Here is a 19,282-nt window from a genome sequence, read left to right as displayed (position 1 = left end):
AACCTATCCTGCAGTGGATGTGATATGGAGTGATATAGAGACACCGATAGTTAATTTGTCACTGCATTTGTTGAAAGTGCTTATGAGAGAAAAATAAAAGACGTAATCTCTCTCCCTCCCTCTCTCTCTCTCTCTCTCTCTCTCTCTCTCTCTCTCTCCATCGTCCGAAAGGACGATGGAGGGAGAAGGGAAATTTCACTCTAAAGTTCACTGGGATCACGTTCAGATGAGCCTGGGGCAGCAACAACAACAACAACAACAACAAATGAGATGTCTGGTCAGAGCTGCATTAATTCGTCCGTAACAATAATGATAATAATAATAATAATAATAATAATAATTATTATTATTATTATTATTATAATAATAATAATAATAATAATAATAATAATAATAATAAAATATCATACTAGCGAACCGCCATGTACAATAACGTTCATTTTATTTTCTTCAATATTTTATTTTATTCGTGACCTGATTCATGTTCCCTCTACCGCTTGCGTCTTATGTGCTTTACTTCAGCTGATGCCAGACGATTTGAGGCGGCTGAGAGTGAGTCATAGGAGCCGAGGTGTTCATATTGTCAACATTTACCCTCTCATGGCCGGGACAACTCAAGTACCGTGAAATGGGGCAGATCTGACCGCTGGGGGCAACTCCGACGGTAAAAGAAATGTATAATGACAATAATAAACAGAAACAAAAAAGTCTAGTCTCCATTCTTTTCTTTTTTTATATTTTCTCATTTTTTTTTAACCGGTCGTAGTTGCCCTCCAGCGTTCGGATTTGCCCTATTCTACGGTATTCTGCTTCAGCTAATGCCAGACAATTTCCTTCCGCTTTATCATAAGAGCCTGTGAGTTAATATCCCTCAATTGTATCTGAGCTAATGAAAGGAAAGAGCATATGTTGTCGAGAGAAAATTTTAATATAAACCTTCACTGCACTCAAACAATTTGTCTTATTTCGTTCATATTCACAGGGTGTACTACCATGGCCCTTTCCCACTTTCCACCACAACCCCAACTCATTCCATCCACTTCCTTGTTCCCCACTTCCAATTCTTTACCCAACCCCTTAGACAAAATCTTGGAGAATACAGGATTTTGAAATATACCTGCAGTACACCCAAACCACCAATCCTACAACACCCCTTCTAACAGTGTACTCCTCCCTGCTCTCTGCCTCCACCGCCCTTCATACTTTCAGCCCATCCCACCCATTCCTTGGCTCACCACGTCCCCACCACGTTCATTTCTGTAACTCCACTCATTCTTTTCTTCTTAATTGTTCCATTGCAGGTGACATGGCCTTGAACACCCTAATTCCTCTGTAATAATCTCTTACAACAGATGCAACGTCACACTACGAAAAATTATCCTGGACTGGAGCGGATTTTTTCTTTCTTTCTCTGCTTTTTGCTCTCATTACGCAGTGCTACGCCTCTCCATGATCGCAACATCATTATTTTCACTCAACTTGGCCAATATTTATTATCTCTCCATCTTGATTAATTAGATGCGGCCAGAAATTAACAGTAGAGTAAGGTGTTAGTCACGAACATGTGCTATAGAACAGATGTACAGCCGTAGTGTTATGTTCTGCCAATGAGCTAAGGGGATTAAGCTGAAAAAGGATGAAAGACGCTCCCAAGAGGGTAAATCGGACCATAGTACTCCTTCCAGATGACACCAGACGATTTTACTTATCTTAGTGGGTCATAGGAGCCAGGGGGTTAATAGTATATAAGTGGTTTTGAACTTAGGGGAGCGTCCGTCCAGAGGGGCGTGAGGAATGTCTAATGGGAGCGCCAGGACTCAGAGGAATAAGAGTGATTTGAACAATGTGCGTGTGTGTGTGTGTGTGTGTGTGTGTGTGTGTGTAAATTGTTTGTTTGTATTGGCTTGTGCATTACCCAGTTTAAGCTAAGCCATGCCAGTGTAGTTATTACTATGCAGTGCTAAGTTGTTGCTATTGCGTCTATGTGACAGGGAGATTCTTACATTACGCTTTGAAGCCTTGTGTGTTGTGAGGACGGCTCAGAATGCCCTTACAATAAACGAAGATAATTTGACTCCCAAGAACTTACTAATCAGATCAAGTAATGGGCGTTAAGAAGTAGATAATACTCGTGGAAGGCAAAAAATGGATTCTGGGAGGAAGTAAATGAGGCAGGATAGGACTGGTTAAGCACACGAGAAAAAGATTGTGTTATATTTGGACCACCTTGTGTTTTAAATCGAACTTTTCACCCTGCTATGAACTCTGCTACCAAGAATGAGTTGCCTCTTCCCGTAACTCTTTGCTCGGGCGTCGAATACGAAAAACACGAATGAGTTGCATTATTCTGGAACTTTTCGCTCGGGGCATGACTTCCGCAAACACGAATGAGTTGCTTTACAGTGCGTTAAATTGACCTGCAAACACATCTGTCGCCTCTGCTGCTTCTCTCGCCATGGACTGAGAAAATTAGCTTCGAGTGCATATAGGAAACGACGCTGATGACAATGATCTGTGGCTGAATATTCATCAGCGTTGTTCTTGTGCATTACCAGAGAGAGAGAGAGAGAGAGAGAGAAAGGACCCGATACAAGCTCTACGGCCAGATATCCAACCCTCTGAGCTCAGGAACGTCTTTATCACTTCTTAATCTCCAGACGATTTTATTCAGCTTACTGTAGACTTTTCAGATTACTGAGGTTAGGGACAGCCTTGATAAATCTCTTAAAAGTACGAGAGGCCTTCCTCATCTCTCTCTCTCTCTCTCTCTCTCTCTCTCTCTCTCTCTATCTCTATCTATCTATCTATCTATCTATCTATCTGTCCACTGCCAGACGTCTTAATTTCGTAAGAGGTGGCCACAAATAAATCGCCTCCACGTCACCCTGTGTCATTTGGCTGCCCTCCCACCGACTCACACCCTCCTCTCTAATCTCTCCACTCTATCACTGCATCTCATCCTTGGCCTTCCCTCTCCCTCTTCCCCTCCTGGTCAGCCTCTCATATTACATCCTCTCCATATGGCCAAACTACCTGTATCTCAGAGCATTTTTAAACTGAATAAAGTCGCCAGGTAACCGGGGAAAAATATATATGGTAACAAATTTCGGGGCATCTGCCACCTCCAAGAATGTCGGGAAAATGTAAACTTAATTTTTCTGACAAACGTAAAAACAAAAAATTATCGATAAGCACTACATAAACAAATAAGGAAATCGCACTGCCCCTGAAGGTAAACTCCGATCTTTCACATAAACACATCAGCCTTCGTTCTTCCAGCACTCCCTCTTGAAACATTAATTATCTGTACATTTCTTTTCTCTTTTGTGGGTAATTCATTGATCAGTCGACGTTATATATTTTAAATTCACTACCACGACATATATATAGTCTGCGTATGTTCATGAGCCAGATTTTTTGTAAATTTTTGGTTGCTCATGCATTTCGTGTGTCTGCCTGTATATTATGTGTGTGTGTGTGTGTGTGTGTGTGTGTGTGTGTGTGTGTGTGTGTGTGTGTGTGTGTGTGTGTGTGTGTGTGTGTGTGTGTGTGTGTGTGTGTGTGTTGCGCAACTGATATATATCCGATATGCTCAGTCACAACAACTGATCATGTTCAGACCCAGACATGGAAGCAGTTTTACCATTGATAAAACAGTGGGCATGATTTAGAATTTATTGTGTAAACTAGAACACACGGGTATAAGTTTTATAGATAGATAGATAGAGAGAGAGATAGAGAGAGAGATAATACACCTGCAGAATAAAGTTAATAATCATAAAGCTGTTATGGAATATGAACCGAATACTTGTATATGTAATTCTCTCTTTCTCCATCTATCTGTCGATCTGTTATGGGTAGACGGTGGCTGAATCGGTAGAGAGGTGGCTTGCAGTCCTAATGGACCCAGGTTCGAATCCCGGCTGGGGCAGGGAACAGTTTGTGGATTTGAATTTCATAAAAATCAGGCTTTACTGATCTACCAGAAGACCCTCCGGCATATCTTAAAAACACCCCCGCTAATACCAATACACCAGTCCCGTATGAGACAGCCCTAGCATGTATTCAGTATGGACGGTGGGTGTCAGCGCCGATGTGGTGACATGTGGAGGTGTAGGAGGACTACTGGGTCTTGGGGATATGCCCTGGGGAGAGGCCCTGGAGCCTCTACCCAGAGTCGGACACATAAAAAAAAAAAAAAAAATCCTTGGCTCACGTAATAACACGGAACCAAATTCAAGACCTGTTCAATATCTGCTAGTTTGTGCGTTCGTGTGTGCGTTGCCACAAGTAAGAATGTGGAAAACACACACGCACACACACACACACACACACACACACACACACACACACACACACAGAGTTCTGCAGTGAATTCAACACTCCTCAATTCAACTCCCTCTCTCATTCATCTCTTCTGAATTTGTCTCTTTCTGAATTCAGCTCTTGCCTCCGAACTGAACTCCTCTTCCGAATTCAACTTCTGCCTCTGAATTCAACCCTTTCCCAGCATCCAGTTCTCCTCCAGAATTCAACCCCCTCTCTGAATTCAACTCTACCCCCTTATGAAAGCCCTTCTTCTGAATTCAACTCCTCTGTATTCAGCTCAACTCTTCCCCTGAATTGAACTCTTCCCCTGAATCCAACACCCCTCTGACTACGGTAGGTGAAATATTATAAATCGCGTGTGTACAACTAGGGACAAAAGACTGGTTAAATTTTCCTCTGCTGGCTAATATTCCTAAGGTGAGAGTGGACGTAGCGGTGTCACTTTCATTTGATGGCACTGGACCACTCTCACAACTTGACTATAACTTCGTGGTGGCCTAACTTGATGAGCCTTGATCTCCTTGGTTACTAGGCAAATCAACCCTCCAGTCTGACTACACCTGGCCGTCAGCTGAACTGAAAAGGTTATGGGTTTTTGTATGAGACAGCCCTAGCATGTATTCCATATGGACGGTGGGTGTTAGCGCCGAAGTGGTGATATATGGAGGTATGTAGGACTACTGGGCCTTGGGATAGACCCTGAAGCCTTTGCCCAGAGTCGAACATATAAAAAAAAGGTATGTTTGTTTCATGGATTATTCTCTTTAACATGAAGCGTAAGGGAGGTAATGGAAGTGACGCGAGAAAAGAGGCGCAAGAGAACAACAGACTCGTGACACTGGCTGGCTAATTATCCCCAGGGTGAGAAATGATAGTATGTTTATGTGCCATGATGATGCTGTCTAATGTGAACCATAAGGAGGAATGAGGTTGACATGACGTGAGAAATAGCGGGCCAAGATAGCAACAGGCGACCTTAAGGCATTTAATTCACTGGCTAATTATCACCAAGCTGTGAGAGGGTTGTTTGCTAGTGCTATTTATGATTCTAATTAATAGGATGCGGCAGAGAGGAGAGTGATGGAAATGGGAGTAAGAAATAAACGAGTAGTATTCACATTTTTGTCCCTAACAGTGCATAATTCCACTCACTCCACCCCGAGAAACTGATCAGGGTAGAGTACTATATGTAGGGCTTCTGGGGCGAGGTTACGGTGTTTATAAATTCTCCTAAGCTTAAGATGGTTTATATATACGCTCGCCTTTCCACACACACCTACCAAAGACTTCAGAATCACATGAGAGTGAGTTTTGCACTGGGAAAATACGCAAAACAAAATTATATTGGATAAGAATTTGCTGTCAGGGAACTTTGTCATGTGAAGTGGTTGGGATTCTTTGTACATACGACTCCAGGCCAGACGGGGGGGGGGGGGGAAGGATGGTGGGTAGCATTACACTCCTGACGAAAGCTCATTCCCTGACATTCCTTAGCCTTCAGAAGAGGGATGATATTTCTTCCTGTGTATGGCTGTGATTCTGTCTGTCTGCCTACCTGTATGTATGAATGAATGTATTATGTATGTATGTGTGTATGTATGAATGTATGTATGTATGTATATGTGCTTGTCCGAATTAGGTAAAACTTGTGGAAAGGTTGAGGATAAACCAAGGATAAAGGGATTCGATTTTACAACCAGACACATCGACCTCATTGGGAGATGTCAGATGTCAAGGTCACGGGGCAAGGTCAGCTCGCAGTTCTGATCCTATTTGGCCCCAGACTTGGTGGAAGGGTTAAGGGTCAGACAAATATGAAACAGTCCGATTTTGAGAGCAATCGGTTGAAGGTTAAGTTTACAGGGCACGGCTAAATATTCAGGCAGAGTAACTGGAGAACGCGGGTATGGCACTCCTTCATTCCCTCTTGTATCTTATTCTAGCCAACACCTGGTGATCTGACGAAGCTGAGTGAGTCGTAGGAGCCTAGGAGTGTTAATACAGGCACCGTTAACTCTTTCATGGTCGGTACAACTCTAGCATTTTAATTCATCTCGTGCCAGACGATTTTACTCAACTGAAATCGAGCACAGATGCCTGAGAGTGTTACAACTGACACCAACGACCTTCTCATGCTCGGGACAGCTCTATCAGTTTATTCTAGACACCGCCAGAATATTTTAAGCTGAGTCACAGAAGCTAAGGTGTTAAGAGTAATCGTTGTAACAGCCTCTCCAATACAATGATCCTTTCTTACGTAAACTTCAAGACGAATTGATACATCTTGGGAGAGAGAGTTAGAAGAAGATGGGTTTTACATAGGAATCTTCTACCCTTTGACGAGAGATCTTCCCTTTAAGCTGAATAAATCGTCTATGGCCTCACGATAAGGGAAAGCGCTAATGGACTGAAGGAATTACATTATCACCTGTTTGCTTCGCCTAAAATCTTATCACTATTTCCCTCCAGAATATCGTCATGATTCTCCCATTAACTTTTTAAAATACAATCTCTCTCTCTCTCTCTCTCTCTCTCTCTCTCTCTCTCTAGTTATCCCTTCTTTCCCCCCCACTTTTTCTAAATCTCCACACAATTATTATATTCAAGACAGAATTTTTGAACTGGATGGGTGAGACAGACACAGCCTTCACTGATCAATTTATACTTTCCATACCACGTGAATCTCCTCTATAAATTTACAACTCTAAACAGGAAGGAAAAACAGAAAAAATCGTCACAGTACTGAAAGGGTTAGGTAATGCAGCCACCGGACGATTATTTTGTCTGATTAGGAGAGGGGTTGATGGTACTGAAGTTACTGAAGGCTGTATATAACGTCTGCAGATTGACATGTCTCTCCCTGAAGGAAATCCCATGGAGATAGAAAGAATAAGGGGAAAAGGCGACATTGTACAGACAGGCAGAGCAAAGGTGTGTGTGTGTGTGTGTGTGTGTGTGTGTGTGTGTGTGTGTGCAGTGCGATGGTGAGTAAAACCATTTTGTGTTAGCGAAAAACCGTCCTAACGTTTCAATAAGAAGAATCGACCAAAAAAAAAGAAAAAAGAAAAAAGAAGAAAAACAGGAGCACCCAGAGAGAGCAACTGACGGCCGAACATATGAGTTTGCTCTGTGACCTTGACCTTGACCTTTCAATAATTGTCCTTAGAATTAATTACTTCGCCCTTGTTTGACCCTCAGCCTATGTACTAAGTCTGGTTCATTGAATTTACCTTTCCATGTGGCCCTGAATCCATCACCTATTTTTTTCAGAACAGAATCTTCCTATTTTTTTCTGATCTTCAACCCATCCACCAAGTTTGGCCCAGATTGAATAAAAGTTACTGGGATGTCTTTGAACGTGCTCATGACCTTGACGTTTGACTACTGTTTTCAAAGTCAATGCACTTCATCCATGCCTTCAGCCTTTCCACTAAGTTCGATTTATATCAGAGTAAAATTGTTTAAGTTGAATTTGCCACGAGACCTTAACCTGTCACCTGTTGTTCTCAGACACATTTGGTCAGTCCCTGAGAAGGTCCTCAACTCTTCCACCAAGTATGGCTCTGACCGAACTAAAACTGTGCTTTATATTTATTGACACACACACACACACACACACACACACACACACACACACACACACACACACACACACACACACACACACACACACAGATAAAGGCAGAAAATCACCACCATTCTTCAACTCCATCCGGGAAGAGATAGAGTGTGTTTCCTCGCTAGCCAAAGAGAGATGTGTCAGGTGGCGGCGAGAGTGAAAATTGCTACGACGTTCTAAGAATCATAAGACCTGTCGGGGTTAAGAAATCCGGGCATAATCCACTGAAAAATAAGAAATCCGGGCATAATCCGCTGAAAAATAAGAAATCCGGGCGTAATCCGCCGAAGAACTATACTCAGTTTTTTTTTTATTGAGGCGAAGATGCACTTGACAGGTTGGTGATGCATGGCTGAATGCAACATGTCCGAATAACACTTACTAACCCATATTTCCCCCTCAGATATATGTTGTTAATTAATAATGCTAACGAATAAAGAGATAATGAAGTAATGTTGCAATCAGCCAGTCATCACCAACTTGTCAAGTGCATCTTCGCCTCAATTAAAAAAAAAAAAAAAAATGAGTATTGAGTCCCTACGATTTTTCACCTCTCTACAGGAAACAGACAGAACCTGAAAAGACCCCAGTGCCGAGGAAAATAATGGTGTCCAAAGGTTAAGATACAGAAGTGAGACTGATTGGGAAAAAAATGTACACCTCACCTCTCTCTAGGAGCATGCAGCGTGTGTGTGTGAATCGAGAGTGACGGTGAGTGTGACTGCGGGTGTGTGTGTGTGTGGTCATCGGAGTGCCACGCTGAGAGAGAGTGGGTTCAGGGGGCGGGACTTGGAGGATTGGAAAGGGGCGGAGTGATGAGACTGGAGAAAGAAGGAAAGATAAGAAAGAGGGAGGGAGAGGCGAGTGCGAGGGAAGGGGGAGGGGAGAATGGATGAAAATGGGAGGGACTAGGCGAGATAGGGTTGGGAATGGAATGAGAGTAGAGAAAAGAGGGTGGAGGGAGGAGGGAAAAGAAGCAGGTTGAGTGAAAAGGGCGACAGAGTACATGTATGTGAGAGAAGATGGGTGAGGGGGATTGGGGACAGGAAGAGGGAGGTTGGTGGGGGGGGGGAGAACATAATGGGGGAAGGGAGTGCAGGTTTAGAAAAATAGGTAGGGGAAAGTGGGAAAGGGAGTATGTGAGGGAGGGGAACATGGAGAGAAAGACGGTATGTTGGGGAGGGGAAAAGGTAGAGGGAGTATGTTGGGGAGGGGAAGAGGAAGAGGGAGAATGCGGCGGAGTATGTGCAAGGCGGGGTATATGGGGAAGGGGAAATGGGGAGAAGTGAGGTAGCTTTCTATGCGATACTATACTAACAGACTGTGTAGGTGGGCCGGGCTAGGTGGGGTGGGGCCCTTATTCTCAAAGAGTCGTCGTCTCAGTGGTTAGGTCGTTTTTTTTTTTTTTTTTTTATGCGAGGAAGAAGGAACCAAAGGCCATGAGCCCGCAGTAACAGTTCCCTCCAAGAGAAAAACAAAATACAATAGAGAGCCAAATTCAAGATCCGAACATTTCGAGATGCCTGGACACACTGCGTTTGAAAGACTGGAGATCATAGGCAGCAGGAAATACAGACAGAGGGAGACAGTTCCAGAGCTGACCTGTTGCATAAATGAAAGACTGGGAGTAACGGTTAACTCTTGCATTAGAAAGTTGGACAGAAAAGGGATGAGAGTTTGCTGCCAGACGGGTGCTACGCGCCCGTCGTAGAGGTGGAGGAATGCAAGCAGACAGTTCAGAGGAACAGTGACCATTAAAGTAGCGATAGAAAAGAGATAAAGATGCAACAGTGCGGCGAAGAGACAGAGGTTGAAGGGAGTTAGTAAGAGGAGGAGAGTTAATGAGACGAAAAGCCTTTGACTCCACCCTATTGAGAAGAGCTGTATGTGGGGAGCCTCCCCACACATGCGAGTTGTACTCCACACAGGGGAGGATAAAACCTTGTATAGAGTCAACAATTGTGCAGGGGTAAAGAAAGAGCGGAGTCGGCTTAGCACACCCAATCTCTTGGAAGCAGATTTTACAAGAGATGTAATATGATCTTTCCAAGATAAGTCCCGAGTAAATGAAACCCCAAGCATGTTCAAGGATGATGCAGGATTAAGCTGAATATTATTAAACATTAGTGGGTATACCTGTGGAAGATTTTGTCGGGTTGATAGGTGTAAGAACTGAGTCTTAGATGCATTAAAAATAACCATATTATTTTTACCCCAGTCAGAGATACGAGCCAAGTCAGACATTAGGTGTGCCATAACCTCATCCCTTGTTTGTTGAAGTAACTGTTGAGATGGGCGTTGCGGGAATCGAATGGAAAGGTGAAGGGTGGAGTCATCAGCGTATGAGTGGATAGGGTTAGATGTACAGCTTAGAAGATCATTGATGAATAAAAGGAAGAGAGTTGGCGATAGGACAGAGCCCTGAGGAACACCACTGTTGATAGATCTAGGAGAAGAACGATGGCCGTCTACAAAAGCGGCTATAGAACGACCAGAAAGGAAGCTAGCGATGAAGGCACAGATAGAAGGATAGAAATCGTAGGAGGGCAGTTTGGAAATTAAAGATTTATGCCAGACTCGATCGAAAGCCTTTGAGATGTCAAGTGCAATGGCAAAGCTTTCGCCAAAGTCCCGAAAGGAGGATGTCCAGGAGTCTGAAAGGTAGGAGAGAAGATCGCCAGTGGAGCGTCCCTGACGGAACCCATACTGACGATCGGAAAGAAGGTTGTGATAGGAAAGATGCCTTAAAATTTTTCTATTGAGAATTGACTCGAAAACTTTTGAAATACAGGACGTTAAAGCAATTGGACGATAGTTGGAGGGTTGGGAGTGGTCACCCTTCTTTGGGACTGGCTGAATGAGAGCAAACTTCCAGCAAGAAGGAAAGGTACAAGTTGACAGACAAAGGCGAAAGAGTTTGCCTAGGCAGGGTGTAAGCACAGAAGCACAGTTCTTGAGAACAACAGGAGGGACCCCATCAGGCCCATATGCCTTGTTAGTACTGAGGCCAGTGATGGCAGAAAATACATCAACTGAAGAAATTTTAATGTCAGCCATGAGGAAGTCAGAGGGGGGAAGTGATGGAGGAACAGCACCGGAATCGTCTAAGGTGGAATTGGAGGAGAAAGTCTGTGCGAAGAGATCTGCTTTATCAGTAGAAGAAATAGCTACAGAACCATCAGAGTAGAAAAGAGGAGGGAAGGATGATGAGGTAAAGTTGTTAGAAAGATTTTTGGCAAGGTGCCAGAAGGAGCGGGAAGAATTCGAGTTGGAGAGTTGAGAGCATTTAGTATGGATGAAATTATTTTTAGTAGAGCGAGGTTTGGTATTGGCCTCGTGATCTGGGGGCATTCATGATACGGATTTAATTTCACCGACTGCCCCTGAGGTGGTGGGGAGGACTACCATAAACTAATGACGAGAGTAAATCCGTCGACGATGTCCATCTAGATTTTCAAAAGGCCTTCGACAATGCTCCACACAAATGACTCCTTCAGAAACTAAAGGCACATGGTTCAGTGGCAGTGTGCTCGGGTGGGTCGAGGGTTGGCTCACCGGATGAAAGCAGAGTCGTAACAAGTGGAAAAGAATCAGACTGGGTTGACGTAACAAGTGGAGTGCCATAGGATTCAGTGTTTGGTCTTTTTCTGTTTTTTCTACATTAATGATGTTGATGAAGGATTAATTTATAAGAGTTTTAAATTTGCCGATGATACTTAAATGGGTAACAGAGCAGACAAAGCGTTGCGTTGGCAGGGAATTCAGCAAGATCTTAATCAACTATTTAATTGGCCCCAAATATGGCATATGGACTTCATTATTTAGAAATGTAAAGTGCTAAACATTGACAGTAAAAAAGTAATGGCCAGTTTTAACGTGAATAATGTCCAACTTGATGGTTTAAGCCATGAAAAAGACTTAGGATCATACTAGCAAATGATCTGAAACCAAGCAAACAGTGCACGGAGGCTATAAAAAAAATAAAGTGGATTCATAGGTAAAGCATTCAAGTATAAATCCAGGAAAATCGTCCTAACTTTGTATAATTCCTTAGTACGCCCGCACTTGGAGTATTGTGTTCAGTTCTGGTCACCGTATTATATATAAAAAAAAAAGATACGGAGAAACCTGAGCGAGCATAACGAAGGCTGACAAGGATGATACCTAGCCTTGGAAATAAACTATACGAGGCGCGTTTAGAAGCCTCAATATCTTTACCCTAACTAAACACAGGTTACGAGCAGATGTAATTCGGGTATTCCAGCTACTGTATTCAAAAGACACGATAAAATGGGTATCGATAAGTATTTCACAGTTGATCTTTCAAATTATACTAGAGGTAAAGGAGAGAAAATCATCGGCAAACAGTTTCAGTCACACGCAGCTAAGCATTTCTCCTTAAATAGAGTTGAAAATATATGGAACAAAATGCCCTCCAGTGTAGTAAGCTGTGATACAATATTAACCTTTAAAAATAGCTTGGATAAGTATCTGTCGTCTAACCCCCGGATAAATACATATGTTCACTCCTGCATAATACATTTCTGTGGTGTATATAACTTTTTTTTTCTTTTTTCAGGGCTTGGATGATACAGCCGCAGTTCAACATCGATAAATACTCGTAATGTTGACTGAATGCTACTTTCATTTTCAGAGTAGATACTGTATAGTAGAATCAGCTTTCTTTATCCCCTTTCCTATGAAATTCCTTGACGGCTTTTATATGTTGCATGGTGGTCCTTCTCACTATTTCCTGCCTGCTTCGGCTGGAGGGTTTGGTGGGTGGGGGGGAGCCATCCTGTTCTCTATCTTTGTCTTTATCTGATAGGAGAGTCTTGATAGTTATAACCTTCCTTATACCAAACAGCCACGAAAGGACCAGTAGATCTGTTGCTGCCTGCTTTCCTTTGTACTCCTCTGTACTCCTTCGTCTTCCTCGCTTCCTCGCACGTCAGCAAGATTAAGGCGTTGGGCAAATCAAGAAACAGACACCAACTTCTTCCCTTAATAGCTTACTTACATTGTGGTACAGATTATCATTCTATCAACAGATGTGTAGTTGTCCAAAGATGTGCATATATAGAATGGATGGACACACACACACACACACACACACACACACACACACACACACACACACACACACACACACACAAACTATATCACCTCGTTTTTACACACACACACACACACACACACACACGAGTTCATGTCACGCTCAATTTTGGCTCCAAGTCCTCGCGTCCCCTTTGGAAATTGCCCACGCCCCACAGGAAGACGTGCCCCACAGATTGAGAACCACTGAACTATAGTCGTACGCCTTAATGCCAGATGAGGCGGCCACAAATTAATCACTTCCACATCTTTCCCCAGTCATCAGGGTGCCCTCTCCCCAGCTCGCATCTTTTTTCTCACTTATAACCCTTTCCACCTCATCCTAGGCCCCCCTCCACCTCACTCACGTACACTTCTATTCAGTCCCGTAAAGTCGGTGATAATGACGATGATAATAATAATAATAATAATAATAATAATAATAATAATAATAATAGTAGTAGTAGTAGTAGTAGTATCATCATCATCATCATCATCATCATCATCACCATAATAATAATCATCATCATCAATAGTACTTGTAGTGGTGGTGGTGGTGGTAATAGTAGCAGTAACATTAAAACACACACACACACACACACACACACACACACACACACACACACACAAAGACATGTACCTGAAAGCAGCAATTCTTACATATTTCATGACCACCAAAGCATCATGGCATATACCAAAATCTAATATATCTCTGCTTGGTGCTCCTCCTCTAACAAAAACAAATGCATAAAATAAAAAAATCAAGATCCAGCAATGAAGGAGATAAACTGAAGGAGCGAGGTTTGGAAGTTTTGGAAGTTAGCGGAGAGTTAATGTTTACCTGGTGGCGGTATCATTACGTCTCTGGATTATCTCAGGGTCGAACGGCGCATGTATACTGATCCACCCCCTCGCCTTCAACGATTCAGTATCCCTCGGACCTCCGGGGAGAAAGGACAAGGTGAGGGTGTGTTGTTCCAAGTTCGTTCTAGCTGACGTGACACGAAGGTTTTATCTAAACGTGTGTGTGAAGCGAAAAAGAATGAGAAAGCTGATGGGGAGTGCGTGAAAGTAAAGACTGACGCGAGGATGAGGAGGGGCAGACCGAGAACGAGGTACAGGGATGAAGGGAAGAAATAAATATGGGGGGGGGGGAAGTACCTGATTTCTACTATAGTCTTTTCACTTCAACTTGACTCCAGACTGCCATCTCTCCACCATTAACGCAGAGTTGGAACAAACACTAGATTATGTTAGTCACGAAAAGGTGCAATGGAAAGGATGTAGAGCCATAGTATTGTCAGATTCTGCTGTGGAGTTACGTGAAATAAGCTGCAAATATTATGAAAAATCTAGGCCAAGTTAAGGTGAGCGGACTATGCACGTACTCGGTCGCCGCTTCAGTCCGATGATCCCTTTCACTCTTATTTCCTGCTGCTTCCTAACAATTTTATTTATAGAAGAATAACCTATGCCATTTTTACTCTAACTTGGCCTAAAATTGCCATCTCTCCATCTTGAATGTTGAGTTGCATAGATGAACAGTGGTGCTAGTCACGAAGAAGTGGTATAAGATGCAGTGGCGTAGTACCGTCTTTTTCTGCCAATGAGGTACGTGGAATAAGCTACAAAAGGACGAAAATATGGGCCAAGTTAAGGTGAAAGGCGTATGGAAGTACGAGAGTTATGAGAGTTGAATTTAACCTCTCCAGTTCCGAAAATCTCCCTTCACCTTAATAAAAAAATAAATAAATCGAATAATAATAATAATAATAATAATAATAAAACTGAGGTCATTCGAGGTTGCGTATAACCCTTTCACTACGAGGCGTCTTCCTTTGAATAAATACATCTAAAGGAAAATCAGTAATAAAGTCAATAGATAGCTAAATAGATAATAAAATAGATAAATAAATAAATAGATAAATAATAAAACTGATAGCTAAAGAAATAGATAAATAAACAAAAGAGGAGTTTTTATACTAAGAATTAACTCAGTACTCACAGTTTTAACAAATATTATGCCTGCCTCCTCAAAAGACGATTTTATCAAGGTGAAGGAAGACGAAGATGAGAATTTTCTGCAATCTTGCTCTGAGTGAGTTTGGAGATGTCTTAAAACCTTCTCCATAGCGATTTTTTCTGCCCATTACACCTCTATATCCTCTTGTATGATCTGTCTATCTGTCTTTTGCCAGACGCCTTAATCTCGTAAGGGGTGGCCACAAACAAATCGCCTCCATGTCACCCTGTCCCCCGCCATTTCATGGCCTTGCCTTGTACAATCCAGGTGCAAACTTAAATCCGTGTGAAAGCAATATACTTAAACACAAGGTAAGTTCAGGTGTTATAAAGTAAATCTTTAAGGAGAATTTGTTGCGAGACCCCATCTAGAGTGAGGACTTAAGACACATGCAATAGAGTGAGAAAAGACAATAACATCCATGGAATTATACGTTTTGTGTCTCGGAGGGAAAAAAAAAATAATGACGTCGTGTTGCATGTTCGTTGCTCAAGACAGTGTGCTATTTTTTTTTTTTTTAATGCAAGGAAGAAGGAACCAAAGGCCAGGTGGCTTAGGAGTTTTCGTTACATATTTTCCTCTGCGATTTGTTTTTCCTATTACAAGTGGACATTCATATGCTGGCTATGTTGTTTTGATATTGACATAGCTTAAAAAAAAAATACAAGAGTACTGAGGTGTAATAGGCAGAATAAATCGCCAAAGAATAGGTGTTACGTAAGCTCCAAAGACCGACTACAGCTCTTTGGCTTGCATTCTCGGCTGTTATGGAAGCTCCCTAACGCCTCTTCCTTACTGATTTATCCGTGGATGCGGTTGGCTAATATCCTTTCGTACGTCACTTATGAAGAGTATGGTGATATCAGAATGGATTTAAGTAACTCAGAAGAGGACGGGAAGATGTAATAAGCAAACTAAATCGCTTAGGAAAAGGTGTAAGGGAGAATACGTACCTTCCTCACATGCAATAGAGTGAGGAAAGGCAGTAACATCAGCTACAATGCACCCTCAATCCTCACAGCAAAAAGGAAAGTTATGCTATTCGTGTGCCGTTCTCGTGGATTAGCCGTGTACTGAGAATAACTTAGCTTTGCCTTACGTTCAGGAATAGGGAAAGAACGTAAGGAACTGAAAGAGTCTGAAGAATGGGTCTGAACGTAAGGAAATGAGAGTCTGAAGAAAGGGTCTGAACGTAAGCAAATGAGTCTGAACGTAAGGAAATGAAAGTCTGAACGTAAGCAAAAGAAAGGGTCTGACGAAAGGGTCTGAACGTAAGCAAATGAAAGGGTCTGAAGAAAGGGTGTGAACGTAAGCAAATGAGAATCTGAAGAAAGGGTCTGAACGTAAGCAAATGGAAGGGTCTGGAGTAAAGGTCTGAACGTAAGCAATTGAAAGGGTCTGAACGTAAGCAAATGGAAGGGTCTGGAGTAAAGGTCTGAACGTAAGCAATTGAAAGGGTCTGAACGTAAGCAACCAAGATGAATCTGACCAGAACGTAAACTAATGAAATAAATACGACCTGAACGTAAACAAGTGGAATAAGAAAGATAAATAAACAAGCAGGACCAAAATGAAAGCAATTGAAATGAATATGACCTGAAAGTAAGCAATTGAAATAAACAAGGGCTGGAGGTAAGCAACTAAAATAAGAAAGACCTGGACGTAAGCAAGTGGAAAAAAAAATCAACTTTATCATATGAAACAAGAGAGAAACGTAAACAAGTGAGGCAAACTGGACTCGAACGAAAGTAAATTAAACAACCCAGGACGAAACGGAAGCAAGAGGAAGCAAGTGCGCTAAGAAAATGCCTTCTCTTCACACCTGTCTGCACCTGCTGATCATCTTGGTCACCTGTACGACGAGGGTTCCAGGTGAAGGTATGCACCCTGGGAGACTAAAAGCTCGCCTATTATTTCACCTCTACTTATTTCCATCGCTGGCTATTATTCCTACACTGGGAGAGGCTTGGTATGTTTCCCTGCCTATAGATACAAAAGTTTGCCTAATATTTCACCTATTCTTCTCACTTTCCTTTCTTGATTAATATCCCTAAGCTCTGACAGGCCTGGAACTGATTTTAAAAAGTTTGCTAATATTTCTCCCGTTTTTTCACCTTCCTTTCCTAATTAATATTCCAAAGGTGAGTCCTGATGTTTCTTTGCCTATTGATAAAAAAAATATCCCCTAATATTTCACATCATTTTGTCATTTTTCTTTGCTGGTTAATATTCCTAAGCTAACAGACGCTTGCCATGTTTCTTTACCCATAGATACAAAAATTCGCCTACTATTCCACATCTGATTCTCACTTTCCTTTACTGGCTGATATTTCTAAGCTGAGAGAGACTTGGCATGATTCCCTGCCTGTAGATGCGAAAATTCGTCTAATATTTCACCTCTTCTTCTCACTTTCCTTTCCTGACTAATATTCGTAAGCTGAAAGAGGCCTCATATGTTTCTCTACCCGCAGATACAAAACCTCGCCTAATGCTGACTTATTTTTCCCCCTACTGGCTAATATTCCTAAGCTGAGAGAGGCTTCCTATGTATCTCTGTCCATCGATGACGCTCATATCATTTGCGTAAGGGAGAAAAGCGACAGACATGCCTTTAGTGTGAAGCAGACGCAGTAAAACAGTACGCAGACTTTAGTCCTTAACTGTGCAGGGTCTGTTTCTTCCCATATTCCTCTTCGACTACCAGCACAATTAGGGATCTCACTGTAACATCGACGGTTGTGTCATATTCTAGGGGACAAGGGTGACCTAGCAAAGAGTTCAGTTGCTGCTTTGATAACGCTAATACAGACAAAAGGCATGAATACAAACTTTCCAGTCTCAGTGGGAAGAATGTTACTCAGGTATTTGCTGTCGCTGTCACTAATTGATTCCATTTAGTTGAGGAGGATACTCTCTCTCTCTCTCTCTCTCTCTCTCTCTCTCTCTCTCTCTCTCTCTCTCTCTCTCTCTCTCTCTAAGCTCAAGATGTGAATAGAAGCGATTGTTTACATTTTTGTCTTCACCCATAGAGCTACCTTATCTTTCACAACCCCAGTAGACTGAATATTACAAAGAGATAATAATAATAATAATAATAATAATAATAATAATAGATAGAAACATGTTCATCATAAAAAATGGTTTAGGTCATTTATAAACACGTCACCTTCCCCCCCCAAAAAAAAAAAAAAAAAAATTTTGTTAAGAACCAAGACGCATTTTTATTCATCCATGTTGTGTGTGTGTGTGTGTGTGTGTGTGTGTGTGTGTGTGTGTGTGTGTGTGTGTGTGCGTGTGTGTGTGGCTGCGGTGATGTCCATTGTATTCAAAGTTGGCCCTAATGAAGAAACTCTGAGCGTATTTATGGCACGAAATGAGGTTATAAGAGAGAGAGAGAGAGAGAGAGAGAGAGAGAGCAGTATTAACCCCTTCAGACAGAGGACTTGTATATTCCTGATTCTTGCTACAACTAAGCGAATTTATGCTATTTAGTGTGTCCCCAATTTTTAAGCGGTTGATACGGGCTGTCTATCTCTCTTATCTGTTTATCTATCTGTCTATCTCTGTCTATCTCTGTCTTTCTGTCTACCTGTCTATCTCTATCCATCCAGTCATAATTCCCGACTTAAAATACAAGGGTGGCCAACCTCGTCCATCCCTGAGCGGCACTGAGGAGCAATATTCCCAAACCATCCTTTGAATGCAAAACCTTACGAGCGTCATCTGTTTGGAGCTCTGAACCAGCTAAACCGTCAGGCGTCATTTGGCTCAATGGTTACCACCCAGCGTACTAAATGGTTTCCTAGGATATGGGTGCGGGAAACCATTTGGCGTCATCGAAGATAGGGTTATAAAAGAAAATTACACCTAAATCGCCTCTCTCTCTCTCTCTCTCTCTCTCTCCCTCTCTCCCTTCCCCTCTTCCATATCAATGTGCCTCTCTAACTCTCGCCCTTCGACTTTCATTCTTTTTATGTCTTTCCGTCAATCTCTTCCAGTTCTTCCCTCCTTTCCCCTCTCTTCATTAGCTCTCTTCTCCTTCTCCCTCCCATTCTCTTCTTCCTCTCATTCCCTTCATTCGTTTTGCCCCCTTTCGGTGATTCTCTCAGTTCGTCTCTTCTCTCCCTCTCCTTTCTCACTCCCTTTCAGTCTCTGCCTTATTCCCTTTTCTTTTATTTTCTTTCCTATTATTTCCATCCTTTCTTTCCCTCCTTTCA

General features: G+C 42.3%; 1 protein-coding gene across 1 annotated transcript in view; it reads left to right on the top strand.

Moving 5' to 3' along the window:
• The first annotated feature begins 6,050 nt into the window (after positions 1-6,050).
• LOC145398736 (protein sidekick-like) overlaps positions 6,051-19,282 on the top strand; it is an 82,630-nt gene continuing 69,398 nt past the window's right edge. Inside the window, exon 1 of the mRNA XM_080271534.1 lies at positions 6,051-6,078. Within this exon, the coding sequence (XP_080127660.1) occupies positions 6,051-6,078 (28 nt within the window). The remainder of the gene's footprint in view (positions 6,079-19,282) is intronic.

This window comes from Coenobita brevimanus, chromosome 46 (genome assembly GCF_032717465.1).
Source record: "Coenobita brevimanus isolate Jiangsu-jjx chromosome 46, ASM3271746v2, whole genome shotgun sequence".
In the NCBI taxonomy this organism is placed as follows: domain Eukaryota; kingdom Metazoa; phylum Arthropoda; class Malacostraca; order Decapoda; family Coenobitidae; genus Coenobita; species Coenobita brevimanus.
This window is presented reverse-complemented; position numbering and strand designations above follow the sequence as displayed.